The 16,537-nt window shown below is 36.3% G+C and overlaps 1 protein-coding gene across 1 annotated transcript in view; it reads right to left on the minus strand.

Moving 5' to 3' along the window:
• SMOC2 (SPARC related modular calcium binding 2) overlaps positions 1 to 16,537 on the minus strand; it is a 130,875-nt gene that overhangs the window by 52,632 nt on the left and 61,706 nt on the right. The window contains exons 5-7 of the mRNA XM_070951204.1: positions 12,247 to 12,294; positions 5,391 to 5,441; positions 4,023 to 4,097 (exon numbers count right to left, since the gene is read on the minus strand). Of these exons, the coding sequence (XP_070807305.1) occupies positions 4,023 to 4,097; positions 5,391 to 5,441; positions 12,247 to 12,294 (174 nt within the window). The remainder of the gene's footprint in view (positions 1 to 4,022; positions 4,098 to 5,390; positions 5,442 to 12,246; positions 12,295 to 16,537) is intronic.

Consider the following 16,537-nt stretch of genomic DNA (forward strand, 5'->3'; position numbering starts at 1 on the left):
AATCCCTTGTCTCTCCTTCAGATTCATTGTGAAGGAAAACTGGCTAAACCTCTTTGGGAAATGTTTGCTTTTTTAAAGTAAGATTTGAAGCAAACAAACAGGATCATTTCAAAAGTATTGTGGTACAATTAAAAATAATGTGTCATGTGCAATTGCAAGGCAAGTCCTTTCTTTCAGTGTTAATATCATGAGAAAGTAAAATGGCTACTGCAGCATTATCATTGGCAACTCTAGGGTAACCAGGCCAACGATGGTTCCCACCAGTGGTGGGTTGTCCCCGGTTTGCACCAGTTCTATAGAACTGATAGTAAAACCGGTGGGAGGCTCCACCCACCGACCCAGATGTCATCAAAATGCTTCTGCGCATGCGAAGCAAGCATGCGGCCCTGTTGCAAACCAGTAGTAAAGGTAAGTAGAAGCCACCCCTGGTTCCCACTCTCAGCCCGTATATCCATGCTATCTATCATATAATTGTTTTGCAAAAGATTCCAGGAAGCAGTTCTCAGTAGAAAGCTAAATACCAGTATAAGAAAAAGCCGAATTAATAGAATTCAGAAACTTTGCACAGTCCCCTTTAAAATTCCATGGTGGCTGTTTTATTAACTATTTATTTTAAAGCTATAAACAAAATGATGTAGGATTACTTTTATGGGTATCATCCATCCCTGTTAACTTTCAAACAAACAAGGGTAACTTATTCAACAAATGAATATTGGAATTGCTTGCTTCAGCTTTGCTTCTTCCCTACCGCATAGTATGCACAGAAGTTTGTGCGTTTTATAATTTGTCTACGCAACTAACTTAGTCAGCATTCACTTGCCAAAGCATTATTTAGTTCAGACTTTCCTCCATGAGGCGATAGCTAGTTATTTACTTATTTAATTAATTAATTAAAGAGAAAGCATCATGTCCAGCTTTACCAATCAACTATTTCAATTTTATTTAAGGAAAGAAAGCTGGATGAAGGTGAAGAACAGTCTTTCAAATGAAAGTATATCAACACAAGCTAGATATTGTATCCTCAACACCCATAACATTGAATAAGATTATATGTTTCTATCATTTGAAAAGAATTGACTGGATTCAGATTTGTAAATGTGGATTTCCACTATCAAAATGAATCATTCTTTTCCAGCAGTAGCCCCTCTCTCTCTCCTCCAAAATTGGCTAGCTCAAGCTTCCATCCTTTCAGAGAAGATTTCTGAGATGAAATGTTAGGAGACTATTTCCTTAATGATAAATGGACACCATTAGATATCACTCTGTATTTCAGTTGAAATATAAGCCTTTCCTGGCGTCTGACAGATTTCTGATGCTTTTCTGATTTTCAGTCCGTGGGTCTAATAAATTGTGAAAACCAACATATCTTACATATGAAAATCAAAAGGCCCTGCTATTTTAGGCTGAAGCTGCAGAAAAATCATATAATGTAATTAAAAATAGTTTAGAGAAGATTACTATCTTTTGACATTAAATTAATGTATGCTATTACAAAAAGAGAATGGCCTTGCGAAAAAGGAGGCAGACATGTCAACTGTGGAGATTCCATAAAATCCTGGAACATCCTGAACAGAAATTGTATCATTTGGATGTTAAACAGAACAGTTTAAAAAAGATTTAGGGTGGGAAGGTCTTTATTCCTGATGGGAGGCACAATCTAGGGATGCCAGAAGGGAGACTTTGCAAGAATTTTGAGTTAATAGGTAAAGTTAAAAGTTAAAAGAAAATGCTCGTAAAATGAGACTTTTGAAGATAGTAGAAATATTGAATGTGTATATTTTTGTGAACCAAAATGTAAGCAACACTAGGGAGGTCTGGAAAGGCTTATCTATTTGCATAGGACAAGCAAGTAGAAGAGACATAAAGCAAACATATTTATGTTATATACCATTTCAGTACCGAATAAAGAATAAAGCAAATGCTCAACAAGAGTTGCTTACATGTCCAAGATTCTAGCAGTTACTCTTTTTTTTTATAGTCATACAAAAACTGAGTGAAAAAAAATTGCAGGACAGCAACTAGGCCTAATATATTACTATCTAATGCTGAGATTTCCTCTCACCCTTTGTCCAATGCTTTTCTCTATTTCAAGGACAGGAATCATGATAGTTTTGATTTCTTTTCTCCTTAGTGTTACATAACCGCCTTTTTAAACTCTTGTTATAGGAAAAACACTAGCGTAAATATACTAATATCAACAGTTATGCCAGCTGGAAACAAGCTCCAAGCTTTGCCAAATCAAGTCCATACAAGGAATTAGTACTTTCTTGCTTTTCCCAAGAAATTGGTCTCTTCATATCATGACAGTCAAATATATTTTGAATTCATAGTTTCCAAACCAGCCAGATGGTTTTGACTTAATGTCAGAGAAAACAATTACATTTCCTGGTACTAAAAATACAATTTAATGATGGTTTCTATCCTTTTATGGTATCCAGAATCTACCATCTTAGCCAGCTGCCTCATTTTGTGTAATGATAGAGCATGTCTTAGTACTTGTGAACAGCTTATAGGGATGAGTTGTCAAGCTGATTTTTACGATATCTATGGAAAGGGATTGGTTATTATTTTGTTTGACTTGTGGCCTCCTGTATTTTTACATATGAGATTAAAATTGGTTCCAAGCATAACACTTATTTTGCTTTAGCCATAAATAGTCTCCAGAGTAATAAAGATGAAATAAATACTATTTACAATGAATTATATCTAAGCTCTTTTTATGGCTTGGCATTATTTTTATCCTCTCAGAAATATAAAATGTTGTCTTCTCTCACAGATGGAGGAGCAACAAATTTCCAATACACCAATTTATTTGTATCAACAAAGGTTTTTTTTTTCTTTTTCCCTTAGTCTTTTACGTTGTAACGGGAGAAAACAAGAAATATGGAAAAACTTTCATGAGTAACCTCCACATACTAAATACTAGAAGAAGAGAAAGACTGTCCAATACTAAAAGAAGAGAAAGATTGTAGAAATTTGATGTAGTTTTATACCCAGACTAGTCAGATTGTTTGTATCTTTACATTTTTTGATTGAGCTGAGGAAGGGAAGCTGTATTGCAGTTGTTGAGTAGAAATGAAAAGAAAATGACTTACCCACCCCAAATTACATGGCTGACAATGTGAGGCAATGGTGGAGGCTATGGGTGGATGGAAACAACTTGGTGAAGGTGTTGTGTAGTTGCCAAATTGCTTGGAGCTTCAAATGATGTTAACCTCCATAATTTTTACTATTTAGAACCTTCACTTCCGATATTACCTGCTGCTGCCCTGGACTCTATTATATCTTCATTGGTCTTTAGCCAAGATCAAAGGGGCTGTTTGTTTTCTGTGTTGCTCAGTGACTGTGTCTAAGCTTTTGTAACCAGCACAGTAGATGCTAAGTTTTAATAAAACTAACAAAGTTTTCTAGAACAGTGTTTAAAAAACATTTTCTGGAATTCAACGAAACATGCAAGTAATTCTTTTTTTTTTTTATCAATATCCAATCTGGAATGCAATTTCTGGTTTTCTCTCATATTCATCCTCAAAATTCTTCCCTTCTAATCACCAAACATCCTTCCTTCTTGTCGCCTACTTGGCAATAGGTAGCCAATGAGAAATATCTCCCCCATCCTTTTATTTAGCCATGATAATAACAGCAAAGGGTAGGGAATCATAAGAGAAAGCAACATGACAGCAAATCCTGCTCACTACTAACACTGATGATTCTCCTAGCTTGGTAATGAAACGTCTGCAAGAAAAAAACCAAGCTCAGTAAATGTGAACCCCTCAGCATATAATTTAGAAACATATAAAAATAATATCCTGATGGAGTTTAATTCTGAGCACATTTTTAATATACAAAGATAAAACCACCTTGGAAACGCCTTTTTTGTATAACCTAACTGATATTAAGATCATTTATTTATTTGATTTACTGTATAGTCTGTGTATTCTGCCTTGTTGACCAAACAGAAATCAAGACAACTAGAAAATATGAATGTTTGCTGATGCTGAGATGTTGCTAATTAAGATGCTTACCAGAATTTTTATTGGTCTTATTTTGTCTGCTCTTTACTTGCTCAGTCCATAATGTAGGGTAGCGAGAAGCTATATCTAGAACAATAAAGAACAAAATCAAACTGTTAGAATGGAAAACATAATTGCTACCACAATATATTAATTCAAGGAAATGAAAAATGTAAAAATATGACAGAACACTCTTATTTATGAAGGTATTTAGAAAATGTAGCATGACAATATTTCAGCATAAATCCAGTACATGTAACAAATATTCGTGTTAAATAGCTTTATTTTACATTAATAGCAAATTATGATCCTGAAAGCCAACATTCCTGGCATAAACCCAGAAACAACCTTGATTGTCTGAATAATCAGGGTGAATCACAAACAATGCTAGTAAAGCTGCCACTTTTTGAAAGATAACAATTTAAAAAGGAATTACATTTATTTCACCCAAAATGAAGTTAAACACAAGATTATTAGGAGTGTAGATTTAGATGCAAAAATGACAGCTTAAACATACTTATATGCACAGCATCTATCTGTCTGTCTGTCCATCTATCTGTCAGTCTATCATTTATCTATAATTTTGTGAATGATTTAGAGGGTTTGGCTTTCTCCTTGCAAATGGGGCTGTTGAATATCTCATACGTCTTAGTCTAATGACTTATTATAATTAAAAATCCTCTATAAATCCTTTTAGTGATCCAGCTTCAAAAGCAATAAAAGATCCTTGTATTATTTTAAAGTCTAATCAAGTTATGATTGGGTTGTCAGTTTAAAGTCAGTGTTCTAAGTAATGCAGCCATTGAAAACAGAACTCTGAGGCAGGTAGATTCCTCAAAGAACAATTTATTGAATACATCATGTTGGCACAACTGGTGAAAACTGACTCTGAAAGTTCCCTCAGTTTTCACCTAATTAAAAAGTGAAAGTTCCCTCCCTGCCCCTAGTCATCAGTCACATTGTCCAATAGAGGTGCTGGCAGGTTGCTTGGTTACTCCACTCCTCCTTTTCTCAGCCACCTGTTAGAATAACCTTGGTTCCCACAAGAAAACTTTTTATTTTGACAGCCAAGCCGAGCTATCTAATTTTCCCCCTCCCTTTCTCCTTTGCCTTGTTGCAACCATGAAGCCTCAAAGATGGCCTCAGCCAGGGTTGACATGGGCATTATCATGGTTATAGTCGAACACAACTGGAGGAAAATTTATCTAGATTATTAACTAGAATCTACTTCATCAGAAATAGGAAGTGACTTAGTATCTCACAGAAGAGAATAAAAAAAATAAACCCTGGCCATATTTCTCTAATATCATATAGACAGTTTGTAACAGAACTCAGCTAATATTGCTAAGAGCTTCCCTTCCCATTTCTATAAATTCTCACCTTCTTCATCTCCTTGGGGCTGAGGCTCCAGTGCAGGAGCTGAGGCATCATCTGAATTCAGAATGGAAAAGATTTGCAAGGAGACTACAATTATGAAAGTAAGCTAAATAAGTGCACATATATAAAAAATGACTGCTAGTTAATAAATTAACAGTTGCAATTTTTTACCACACACATCAAATGAACATAAGAAATTATATGTATAAGTATTTCAAAGCATTTAGACACAGTCTTGATTAAATTAGAAGCATTTATGAGGGTTTCTGTCATGAACAAGAAAATTCCAGTAACCCCATTCAATCCAACCTAGAAATTTCTTATATTGCCTTATAAGTGCATCACATCCATGAAAATGGATAAAAGTGTGCACAAGTCATAATACTTTGAAAAATCACAAACATCTCATATTTGTTTTGATGTATTTATTTACTCTAGGTAGCATATAACCTGGGTATAATCTAGGTAGCATATATTTACCCAGAGGAGTATATAACCCAAATGTAATGCTTAGATAAAATACAAAGCAGTAAAAAATATTAATAATTCAAACATGGATTTTAAAGCAGAGCTTTAAAGATTTTGGGACTTGAATTATTTACAAGGCTGACATAACTTAAATGATTTTATATTTAAAAGACTGCTCAATTTTTGTTATTTTTATTTGTTCATAAATTGTTAGCTACCTTGAATCCCTTGAATGTGAGATATTAATTAAAATAATGGGAAAAAATGCATTGGTTAAAACATACTTTTGACAATATGCTTCTGTCAAAAAGAATTACCTTCCTTCTTTTAGTTAGAGATACTTGTCAAAAGAGTTCAAAAGAATATCTTAAAAATCAGATGCTAAGGTACACCTAAAAGGTACGACTCATTTCTGTATGTTCATAAGAAAACAATTCAGATATTTCTCACATATTTTCTATGCATACTACAAACTAGGCTGTAAGAAATGACCCACATATAGACTGCAACAAAAACAATATTACTATGTACCAAATTTTTGGTTGTCTACACACTCCAATTTGGGGTTTTTAAATAGATAGATAGATAGATAGATAGATAGATAGATAGATAGATAGATAGATAGATTAATAGATAGTTTGCTTTCTTCTTGCAGTGTATTTTTTGGTGGCTTCTCCATCTTTCTAATTCACTCAACAAGGGGAGATACAGTATGAAGAGATCAAGAGTGATAACGTACAAATTAAAAGAACAATATATGAGAAAATATTCCTCAAATTATAAAACTTTGTAAAATAATGCTTTTATCATTTACATCTAAAAAGCAGGGTTGGAAAATGTTGTGTTTATTTGGTTAATAGTCAATTCTAAATAAAAAGCCATAAATGTTCACCTTATTCTCTAAAGAAATGAAAAATGATGCCTTTTAAAAATGGACATTGAACTTCTTTGTGTTTTAAAAAAGAAAGTAACTGCATATGCATTGCATATATCATTTACAAAATATATCTGGGCACCCCCTCAGTAATATTTTACTTGAGTCTTCTGTCCCAATTGTCCTATGAAAGCTGGAATTAGCAATAGTACTTAGACTTATATATTGCTTCATAGTGCTTTACAGCCTTCTCTAAGTGGTTTACAGAGTCAGCATACTTCCCCCAACAATCTGGGTCCTCATTTTACCGACCTCGGAAAGATGGAAAGTTAAATCAACTTTGAGCCAGTCAGAATCGAACTCCTGACAGTCGGGAGAATTAGCATGCAATACTGCATTCTAACCACTGCGCCATCATTGCTCATATGTTATTTTTATTCTGCTAGTAAGACAATGCTGAAATGCTGATTATTCCTAGAAGAAGGTGGTCATGTCTAAGATAACTATCAGCCTATGGGGTTTTACAGTTCTCTATTTTATCTATTTGTTTTTCTTTCTACTTTGGGAATGGATACCTATGGAACTTCTAGTGTTTTTAAAAATAAAACAAGAAAATCTAGTTGCCCTTTGGAAAAATCACCTTTTGGATGATTGTGAATATCCATAGACAGTGGGAGTTACAATTTAGCTGTATCTCAGGGGCATCAATTTCCCTTGTCTACTCAACCAGAAAGTTTTCACTAGTGTCCTTAATGGTAGATAACTTGCCCCACAAAATACATCATAGTCATATCGTTATCAAAATCTTCTCTGTCCAGTACTATACGACAATATTGTTTTTTGCAGTTGGGCTAATTATCAGTGGAATTTGTGACCAGAGATGCCGTAAGTAATATTGTTAGTAATCTGTGGGAGGCCAACGATTTTTCTTACCTAAAAATTGAATTACTGTATTTAAATAGACAATTCCATTAGATAGGATGGAATATAATTCCCAGTGTCAGTGCTGGCTGGATTTTAAAGTAGCTCAATTAATAATGATTGCTTGCCAGAAAAAGCTCAAATTTAATAATGATAGGATAGCCGGTAGACCTAAGGAATCTTTTAGGCAAAATATAGCTGTCTTTCACTCCTACCCTTTGAATGAGGAGTCAGCTGTCAAAGTTCTCATGTATCTGATGTAACTACTGCCTAGTTTTCTCACCTAATGTCCATGGAGGCCATCAGCACTATCCCATTAACTTCTGCATGGAGAGGCAAGTAAATAGAGAATTATCTGCACAGAGCTATTTTGCTATCTCCATTACATCTAATGGGATTCTCACCCTGTAGCCCCCCAAACAAGTGGACAGTCTGCATAGCGCCAGTGTTTTAAAATGTAAGTACCAGAAGAGCAATCAAAACTGAATGCAGCAATTCTATGTATGATTCTTTTCTATATGGAAAAGAAAGCTCCATGCAACCCTAAAGCAAATTATAGGCAACTAAATAAGCACTTTCTGTACTTTGAAGTTCTAATTCCATTTTTAAATATTTGCATCCATGTTTTAAAAGACCGAAAATATAAGGAACATGTAAGAAATGTAAGAAATATAAAGAAAATATAAGAAACAACATGACTTGATTTCTGAAAACCTTTTCAATGTAAAAATGCCCCAATCTTTCAGAATCTATGTTGGCTTTGTCTGGTCAACTGGGATCCCAGTATGACTCTTAAGTGTCATTCTAGATCAGGGGTGTCAAACTCAAGGCTCGGGGGGCGGATCCGGCCCACGGGGTGCTTAGATCTGGCCTGTGGGACTGCCCTGGAAACAGCAAAGGACCGGCCCGTGGTGCCTCTGCCAGTGAAAATGGAGCTCAAGAGGGCCCTCCTGACCTCTGTTTTTGCTGGCAGAGGTTTGCAGGAAGCCGTTGCAGCTGAAAATTTAGCTTGGAAGCCTGTTTTCACTGGCAGAGTGCTCAGGCCACCACAGGTGCACCGAACATGAGTGACGTTGAGCTGGCCATGCCCCACTGGCCATGCCCCCCAGCCATGTCCCTCTTGCCCAGTAGTGGGATTCAAATCCCGTCACCACCGGTTTGCTCATGGGCGCTCGTGTGCTCATGTGTGCACGCAACACTTTTGCGCATATGCAGAGACATCCGGGCAGGTGGGTGGAGCCTCCCGCCACCGCCACTACCGGTTCGCCCAATCTGGGGCAAACCAGTAACAACCCACCACTGCTCCTGCCCCTCCCCAAGGTCAAACACAATCCTGAGGGCCAACCCGGCCCTCATTGAAATTGAGTTTGACACCCCTGTTCTAGATATTTAAGTAATGAGGTATTAAACCTTAACAGGCATTCTGCCAAGCTTAAATAAATATGAGTTGCAGCAGTTGGCTGGCCTCAGGAACAACCAACACACAAGCAGAACCTTGCTTTAGAAAACATTCAGCTTCACACCAGCTTTTGTTCCCGTGTCTCAAACACAGTGTATAGCTGGAGGCTGATGATAAGATTTCTTTCTTCATTGCTCCTCTGACTCAGCACTCAGGCAAAGTTTAAAGACTACATAACATATTTAGTACTTTGCATAGTACTAAAAATTCTAATTTATGACCTGTATTGAGTTTCTTTAGAAAAGCTAATTGACATCTGGAGCTGACATATTTGCCTAGCAAATGTATGAAAGAGCAATTGCCCTCAAATAGCATATATACACAGCTCACATTACTCAGTTGAAAAGTTACTTGTGTTTTCATATGAAATGGTTAAGGGTGCTATGGTTCCTATAGGAGCATAAATCAAGAATAGTTATGTAATGTTGAATTGACATTACATAACTCAGCTTTCCTGAGCTTGGGCACTTCATTGCAAATCACTAAAGCAAATAAAGAAAAAAAGAAAAAGAAAAAATTAAATAAACTTGAATATATATCCCCATTAATCTTGGGCATAATTCTACCAGCTACACTGGAGGTAAACTGGTCCAGACAGATATATGAAAGATTTTAACATAGACACATAAAATGTTATAAAGAGATAACATTAATAAAAGAAACTGGCTCTGAATATAATCCATCAGTTTAATTTATTATAATAAGTCCTAGCCAGAAATTTTAACCTCCATTACCAGGGGACTGAATAAAAGAGATCTCTATAGTTCAATCTTAAGTAGAGCAGATTTTAGAAAAAGATGCAGAATGGTTCAGAAAGCAGCAGCCAAGAGTTTGTTAAGTTCAGCACAAATCCAACTGACTGTGAATGGTATGTGAGAATTGTAACAATTCACAAAAAGAAAATAGATACAATGAATTTGGGCATGGAGGATGAATAGGACTGAATGAAACTGAACTTGATAGATTTCCCCAGTCTCTATTTGCCAAACCATTATTACATCCTGTTTCTGTTACAACTTTTAAAAATACCAATTCAGCACTAGAATTAATACATATAATTATGTACATTTTTCCTAACATGCACCTGTAGGCATATTATTTTGCCAACATTTCTTTCAAGTCATAAGCTTTATAGCTATACACAATGTTACACACATATAGGCATTTTACCTATATTTTTAAATGGCAAAATAAAATTAAGAGACGCTGAAAGAAAACTTCATTTTATACACATATTATTTCAGGGACTACAAATTACTTAAATTCCCATTAAAATGCAAACTAACCTAATTTATCCCTTTCCCTAGGAGGAGGGGAAGGAAATACTCATGATCCCATATATCAGAATTGATCAGAATCCCATATATCAGCATATGTGCTGCAGTCCCCATTATCTCTCACTACTCACCCACATTGGCTAAGGTCAACAAAAGCTCCATCTTGCCTAACTCTGTCTTATATGAAAGATAAAAGTTTCCCCTTTTCAGTCATGTCTAACTCTATGGGACGGTGCTCATTTCCATTATTTAGCTAAGGGAGCCAACATTGTCCAAAATGTTGGACATTCATTGGACACCTTCTGTGATCATGTGGCCAGCATGACTATATGCCAAGGCACCTGGAACACTATTACCTTCCCAATGAAGTGGTACCTATTTATTTACTTGCATTTGCATGCTTTCGAACTGCTAGGTGGGCAGGAGTTAGGGCAAGAAGGAGAGCTCACCTCATCACATGGTGCTCAGGTCTCGAACCTGGATTATCAACTTTCCAGCTGACAAGCCCAGTGTTTTAACTGCTAAGCCATCATCCCCCCTGCCCTATATTACAAGACCTATAAACCAGTGGTGGGTTTCAATTTTTTTTACTACCGGTTTTGTGGGTGTGGCTTGGTGGGCGTGGCATGGCTTGGTGGGTGTGGCTTGGTGGGCGTGGCAGGGGAAGGATACTGTAAAATCTCTATTCCCTCCCCACTCCAGGGGAAGGTTACTGCAAAATAGCCATTTCTTCCCGATCAGCTGGGACTTGGGAGGCAGAGAAGAGATGGGGGTGGGGCCAGTCAGAATTTTTACTACCGGTTCTCCGAACTACTCAAAATTTCCACTAACGGTTCTCCAGAACTGGTCAGAACCTGCTGAAACTCACCTCTGCTATAAACCCATGTAAAAGCTTAGAAATCCATGAGCACTCCCCTACTAGCCTGAAGTGTTAACAAAGCCTTTGACTTTTCTTTGTATCTCAACAGAACATTAACAATTCACAAAGTGAGCCTGTTCCCTTTGAGAAGGATGGGGGGTGGGAGAAAAAAAGAAAAGAACAGAAAAAGATAGCATGCATCCCTTGGAGTCGAATATTGAGTCCTAACTCCTAAGTGTAAAAAGCCTGGGTTCAAGCTGTAATAGGGCTAGGCTATCTTATTAGGTTGATGACTTCTAAGCGCTACCTCAAGTTTCCCCAAGAAATAGCCGACTCATTACTATACTAAGTAGTGTAGTACACTACACTACCTAGTGCAGGTAAGTGCACAGATTAATACCCTCCAATTTTAAGTGCAATGCAAAGGAGCCAATGTTCTTTTTCATCTAGATATAGCAAAAAAAAGTATTTAATCAAGGAAGCATGTACCATTGTTCTCAGTTCATACTGAAATATATTAAGGAAAAAAATCAGATAGTCCAAATACTTAATTAAAGGATAATTCCAAACTTTTATAGGAATAAATGGTGACAGGTCTGATATTAATCCTAAATTTAATAGCAATAGCATTTAGACTTCTCTACTGCTCTAACAGTGGTTTACAGTCCTCTCTAAGTGGTTTACAGAGTCAGCATATTGCCCCCGACAATCTGGGTCCTCATTTTACCAACCTCGGAAGGATGGAAGGCTGAGTCACTTGAGCCTGGTGAGATTTGAACTGCTAAATTGCAGGAGGCAGCACTCAGCAGAAGTAGCCTGCAGTACTGCATTCTAACCATTGCGCCACCATGGCTCTTAATAATGAAATAAGAAGCCTGAGTTGCTTTTTTTTGGGATCCACTGAAATATATTGAATCTGTATAAAAGAAAACAACTTTTCCTATTTAATGGAGACTGATTATACATATATAATCTATAATATTAAATAGTATGATATTTACCTGTTTTTCCTGTACCTTCACGCTGTGGCAGTTTCTCATTTAGAGACCCTAAAAGTAGAGCAGAAACAATGTAATGTAAGAAGCATTGAAAGTATTGGGTTGTGTTACCAAATGTCAAAGGCAGCAGGCAAATCACTGTTTAGGCATTTATTAATATGGAGAAGAAAAGAATAAGGCTTTTATTTCATAATGTGTCATTTTATACACTGTAAGTCCCTGGGACTTACAGTGCTCATCAGAAATTTTTACAGAAGAAAGGAAGACATATTGCATGTGCATTGTATTTTAAGATATTGTAGGGGGAAAAAAACTTAGTGAACAATACCTTTCAGCAATAATTGAACACCTGTTTCAAAAGTTCCTTCTCTTTCCCAAAGGCTCATTATCTCTGGAATTTCTTTTAGCTCCCTAAATTTTGATCTCTTGACTTGGGAGTAGTAAAAATGTCTGGATTGCATCTGGTGCATTTCAACGAACAGTTTGTGGAGGATGGGAACATTTAACTTTACGCAGCCAATGAAGCTGCTTTAAGATGTATCTCTCGAGTTGTCCAGTGCTCTCACAATAGTAGACTAATGGCTCATGGAGAGGTCTGCCTCCCTATTATGAGTTACAACACAACAATGCTTTTTATTTGATTGCACTTCAACAGAGAGTACATAAGAAAGGAAAGCATATAAATAGGTTTAAGCTGAAAATAATGACAAACAAAAACTTCTAGACCAAGTGTGCATTCCACTCCCATTTAGCTAAATTTCCCCAAAAAGTGTTTCTTTCAAACTGCAACTGGACTTTTTAATATTTTTTCTTGAAGACATTTCACTTCTCATCCAAGAAGCTTCTTCAGTTCTAATCAACTAGTAGGGAATAAAAAGGATTTGGTTGACTCAGCCTTCCATCCTTCTGAGGCCATTAAAATCAGTACCCAGATTGTTGGGGAGCAATACGCTGGCTCTGTAAACCATTTAGAGAGGGCTATAAAGCACTAAGAAGCAGTACATAAATCTAAGGGCTGTTGCTATTTATATTCCCATTGTAAACCCAGGTGGTTTCAACAACAGAGAGTTAATAACTAGCTATACTAGAAAGAGTATAAATCCTTTCCATTTCCCATCAGTTAGTTAGAATTGAAAAAGCTTCTTGAATGAGAAATGAAATGTCTTCAAGAAAAATCAAGGAAGTCCAGTTGTTGGGGATTTTTTAAAAAAGGACTTTTGGGGACAACCATGGATGACTGAGAACCTCCATATCAGGGGTGAAATCCAGCAGGTTCTGGAGAACTGGTAGCGGAAACTTTGAGCTATTTGGAGAACTGGTGGTGGAAATTTTGAGTAGTTCAGAGAATTGGCAAATACCACTTCTGGCTGGCCCCAGAGTGGGGTGGGAATGGAGGCTTTGCAATATCCTTCCCCCAGGAGTGGGGAGGGAATGAGGATTTTGCAGTATCCTTCCCATGGAGTGAGGTGGGAATGGAGATTTTGCAGTATCCTTCCCCTGCCATGCCCAGCAAGCCACACCACACTCACAGAACCGGTAGTAAAAAAAAATTGGATTTCACTACTGCTCCATATACAATTATCTAAATGGTTTTACCTGGATGAAGTTGAAATAATGGCAATCAAAACAACCGGGAATGCTATTTACAAAGAATTACACTACTGCCAGCATACAATCTGATACAAATCATCAGAGATTTCAGTCAATTGATAAACTACTTACCAGAAGCTTGAATCAAGGAGATTTGGATTAGTTATAAAATATGGTGGGTGGTCTAATGGGTATAACCTGAATAAATCTAGTGAAGATTCAATGAGACCATCAAACAGTGAATAGCCAGACAGTGGTAATAGATAGGAGTATTGGCAGTGCCCAATAATTAAGAAAGAAAATCCAAAAGATTCGAGTCTTAGATAATGCAGTTGGTGATTAATTATTTTGTAAAAAAATTAGGCTGGAGGTATGTAAGCTTTTAAATAAGCTTTTTTTCTTGCTCTTCAACTTTAAAGTTTTTTTTTTTAAAAAAAGTCGTGATCCAAAAGAGTGCAAGAAACACAAAAAGTATAGCAACTTAATATGCACACACTTCCATCTAAATAAATAGTTGCCTGCTACAAAATACCGTCCTGATAATTGAAATTCCAATTTGTGAAAGATTCCTTTCTATGTGAAATGTGTGATCCAAAAAGACACACGTCACAAGCTCCTGTTTCATAAAATAAATTTTTGTTTATCAGAAATCTGTGTGAGTGGCTTCAATCAAATTTACTTTACAACTTGTGGTTGGTACAAGTTACCAGTACATTATTCTAGTTACACTTTGCAAAAATACCATGTTCCGAGTAATCTCCAATGGTCAAAATTCTCTCCAATTCACACTAAACTTTGGCTACATCATGCTCATATGTGCATTCAAAAAAAAAATCTTCTAAAATATGCTGAATTTACTGGAACTTATTTGGTTGGAGAGGATTGCCTGCTGTTGTTAGATCTTCCATTTATTGCCTTTGGGGGGAAAATCCTTAAGATCTGGAAACCATTTTATTGACACATCAAAGGGATTACTATGGGCAAGGGATTTATTAGGATAACCAAGGCTATTTCTTCCCCCAAACCAAACCAAAACCCCAAATTGAAGGAAACTGTTTCCTGACGGAAATACAGCTGCCATCTAATATATTGAGAAGCCATGTTCCTCTCTCCATCAAGTGCCACTTGGCAACAGCCATTCCATCAGGCTACAGAAGAGAGAAAGATGGATCAAGATTACTCCATTAGATCAGCGGGAAACTTTACTTTTTATTTATTGATTTCTCTCCTTCAACTGCTTTCTGTTTGGCCTTTAAAAACATTGTAACTAAGAATTAGTGAATGAGATCATTTTCCTTTCTTTCCTCCAGATCGCTTTCTCTATTGGAAATATATCTTTTAATACTAGATGCTTGTGAACATGGACAGTTTTACTAATATATCAGCCACTTTTTTGGAGGGGGGGGGTGAAGAAAAGAGAAGATCCATAGAGGTATCAGAGGGGTAAAGTGCAGGATTTAATCTTGAAGTTCTTATCACTGTTTCACTGGGAGTGACCTGGTATAGAATGGTATATCATGGTATAATGTTGTTAAGGCTTCCCATCACATTTGATTAGATACATTTATATGCTCCTTTGTTTGCAATGATAAATTCCACCTTTATACCTGGCAGACTGAAAACAAATGACTTAAGAGAACAATAAAATTCCTTCACCATTTGAGTTGGGGCCATTATGATTCTGATGAACAATCTAGCAAACACTGAAATGGTGGCTGCATGATATCTATTTTATAGATTGTGGGTTTATACCTGATAGTCATGACTGTGTGCTTTCTTGCTCCATAATTTGCATAAAAATACTGATGAAAAACAAACATTTTTTTTTTCTCCATGAAGAGTATTATGCTGCCTTCTTCCATAACCCTTCCTGAACATGTTTTACTTATCCAAATATTCAGCTGTTTTAATAAGACAGGATGCACAGGGCCAAGCCTGCAGATGACCAACCATGGTCACTTGTCCAAGAATCATGTCTACATCTAAAGGATCACCAAACTGAGTTGAGTACTGTACAATATAAAAATACAATCTATTAATATATAATTGAAATATAGATAGAGATAGATTATAAAGAGACAGAGACAGACAGACAGACAGACAGACAGAAAGACAGAGAGAGGCAGACAGACAGACAGACAGAGAGAAACGGAGGAGGGAATAGTATTTTACATTTTCAACTCTATTTTTTCCCACCTGATAAGAGGTTTTTTAAAATATTTACTTGGAATATTGAAAGCACACCAATAGTAGCAACAGAACCGCAATACTATTAATAATAGTATCTGAGACAAATCTGAATTTGTGTCTAAAACAGGAAGGAAATGTACACTGTTTTAATTAAACACGGTCTTTCAGAACAAGAATTAAAGATTGCTGTTTTGAACTTATACTTTTTTCTCCTCAAAGTTGACATGTGATTCTGTTATTTCCAGATACAATGTTCAATATAACATGACACTTATAAGCATTCCCATTGCTGATCTTCTAAGACCATATCTTTTTTTCTTGAAGTTTATCTTACATGTTAACAGTATGTACATTGACTAGAATTCCAAATAAAACTAGTAAATAAGAAATAGAAAAAGAATTTGGTCATACAGCATTCAACTCTCACCAAAATCATCTTAGTCTTCAGTCCCAAAGATTTCTTAGGATAAACATTTTGCTTCAGTACTGTAAACAACTGTGCTAATAGGAACAG

Source organism: Pituophis catenifer, unplaced genomic scaffold (assembly GCF_029215685.1).
Source record: "Pituophis catenifer annectens isolate HBS135680 unplaced genomic scaffold, rPitCat1.0.hap2 SCAF_1, whole genome shotgun sequence".
NCBI classification, from domain to species: domain Eukaryota; kingdom Metazoa; phylum Chordata; class Lepidosauria; order Squamata; family Colubridae; genus Pituophis; species Pituophis catenifer.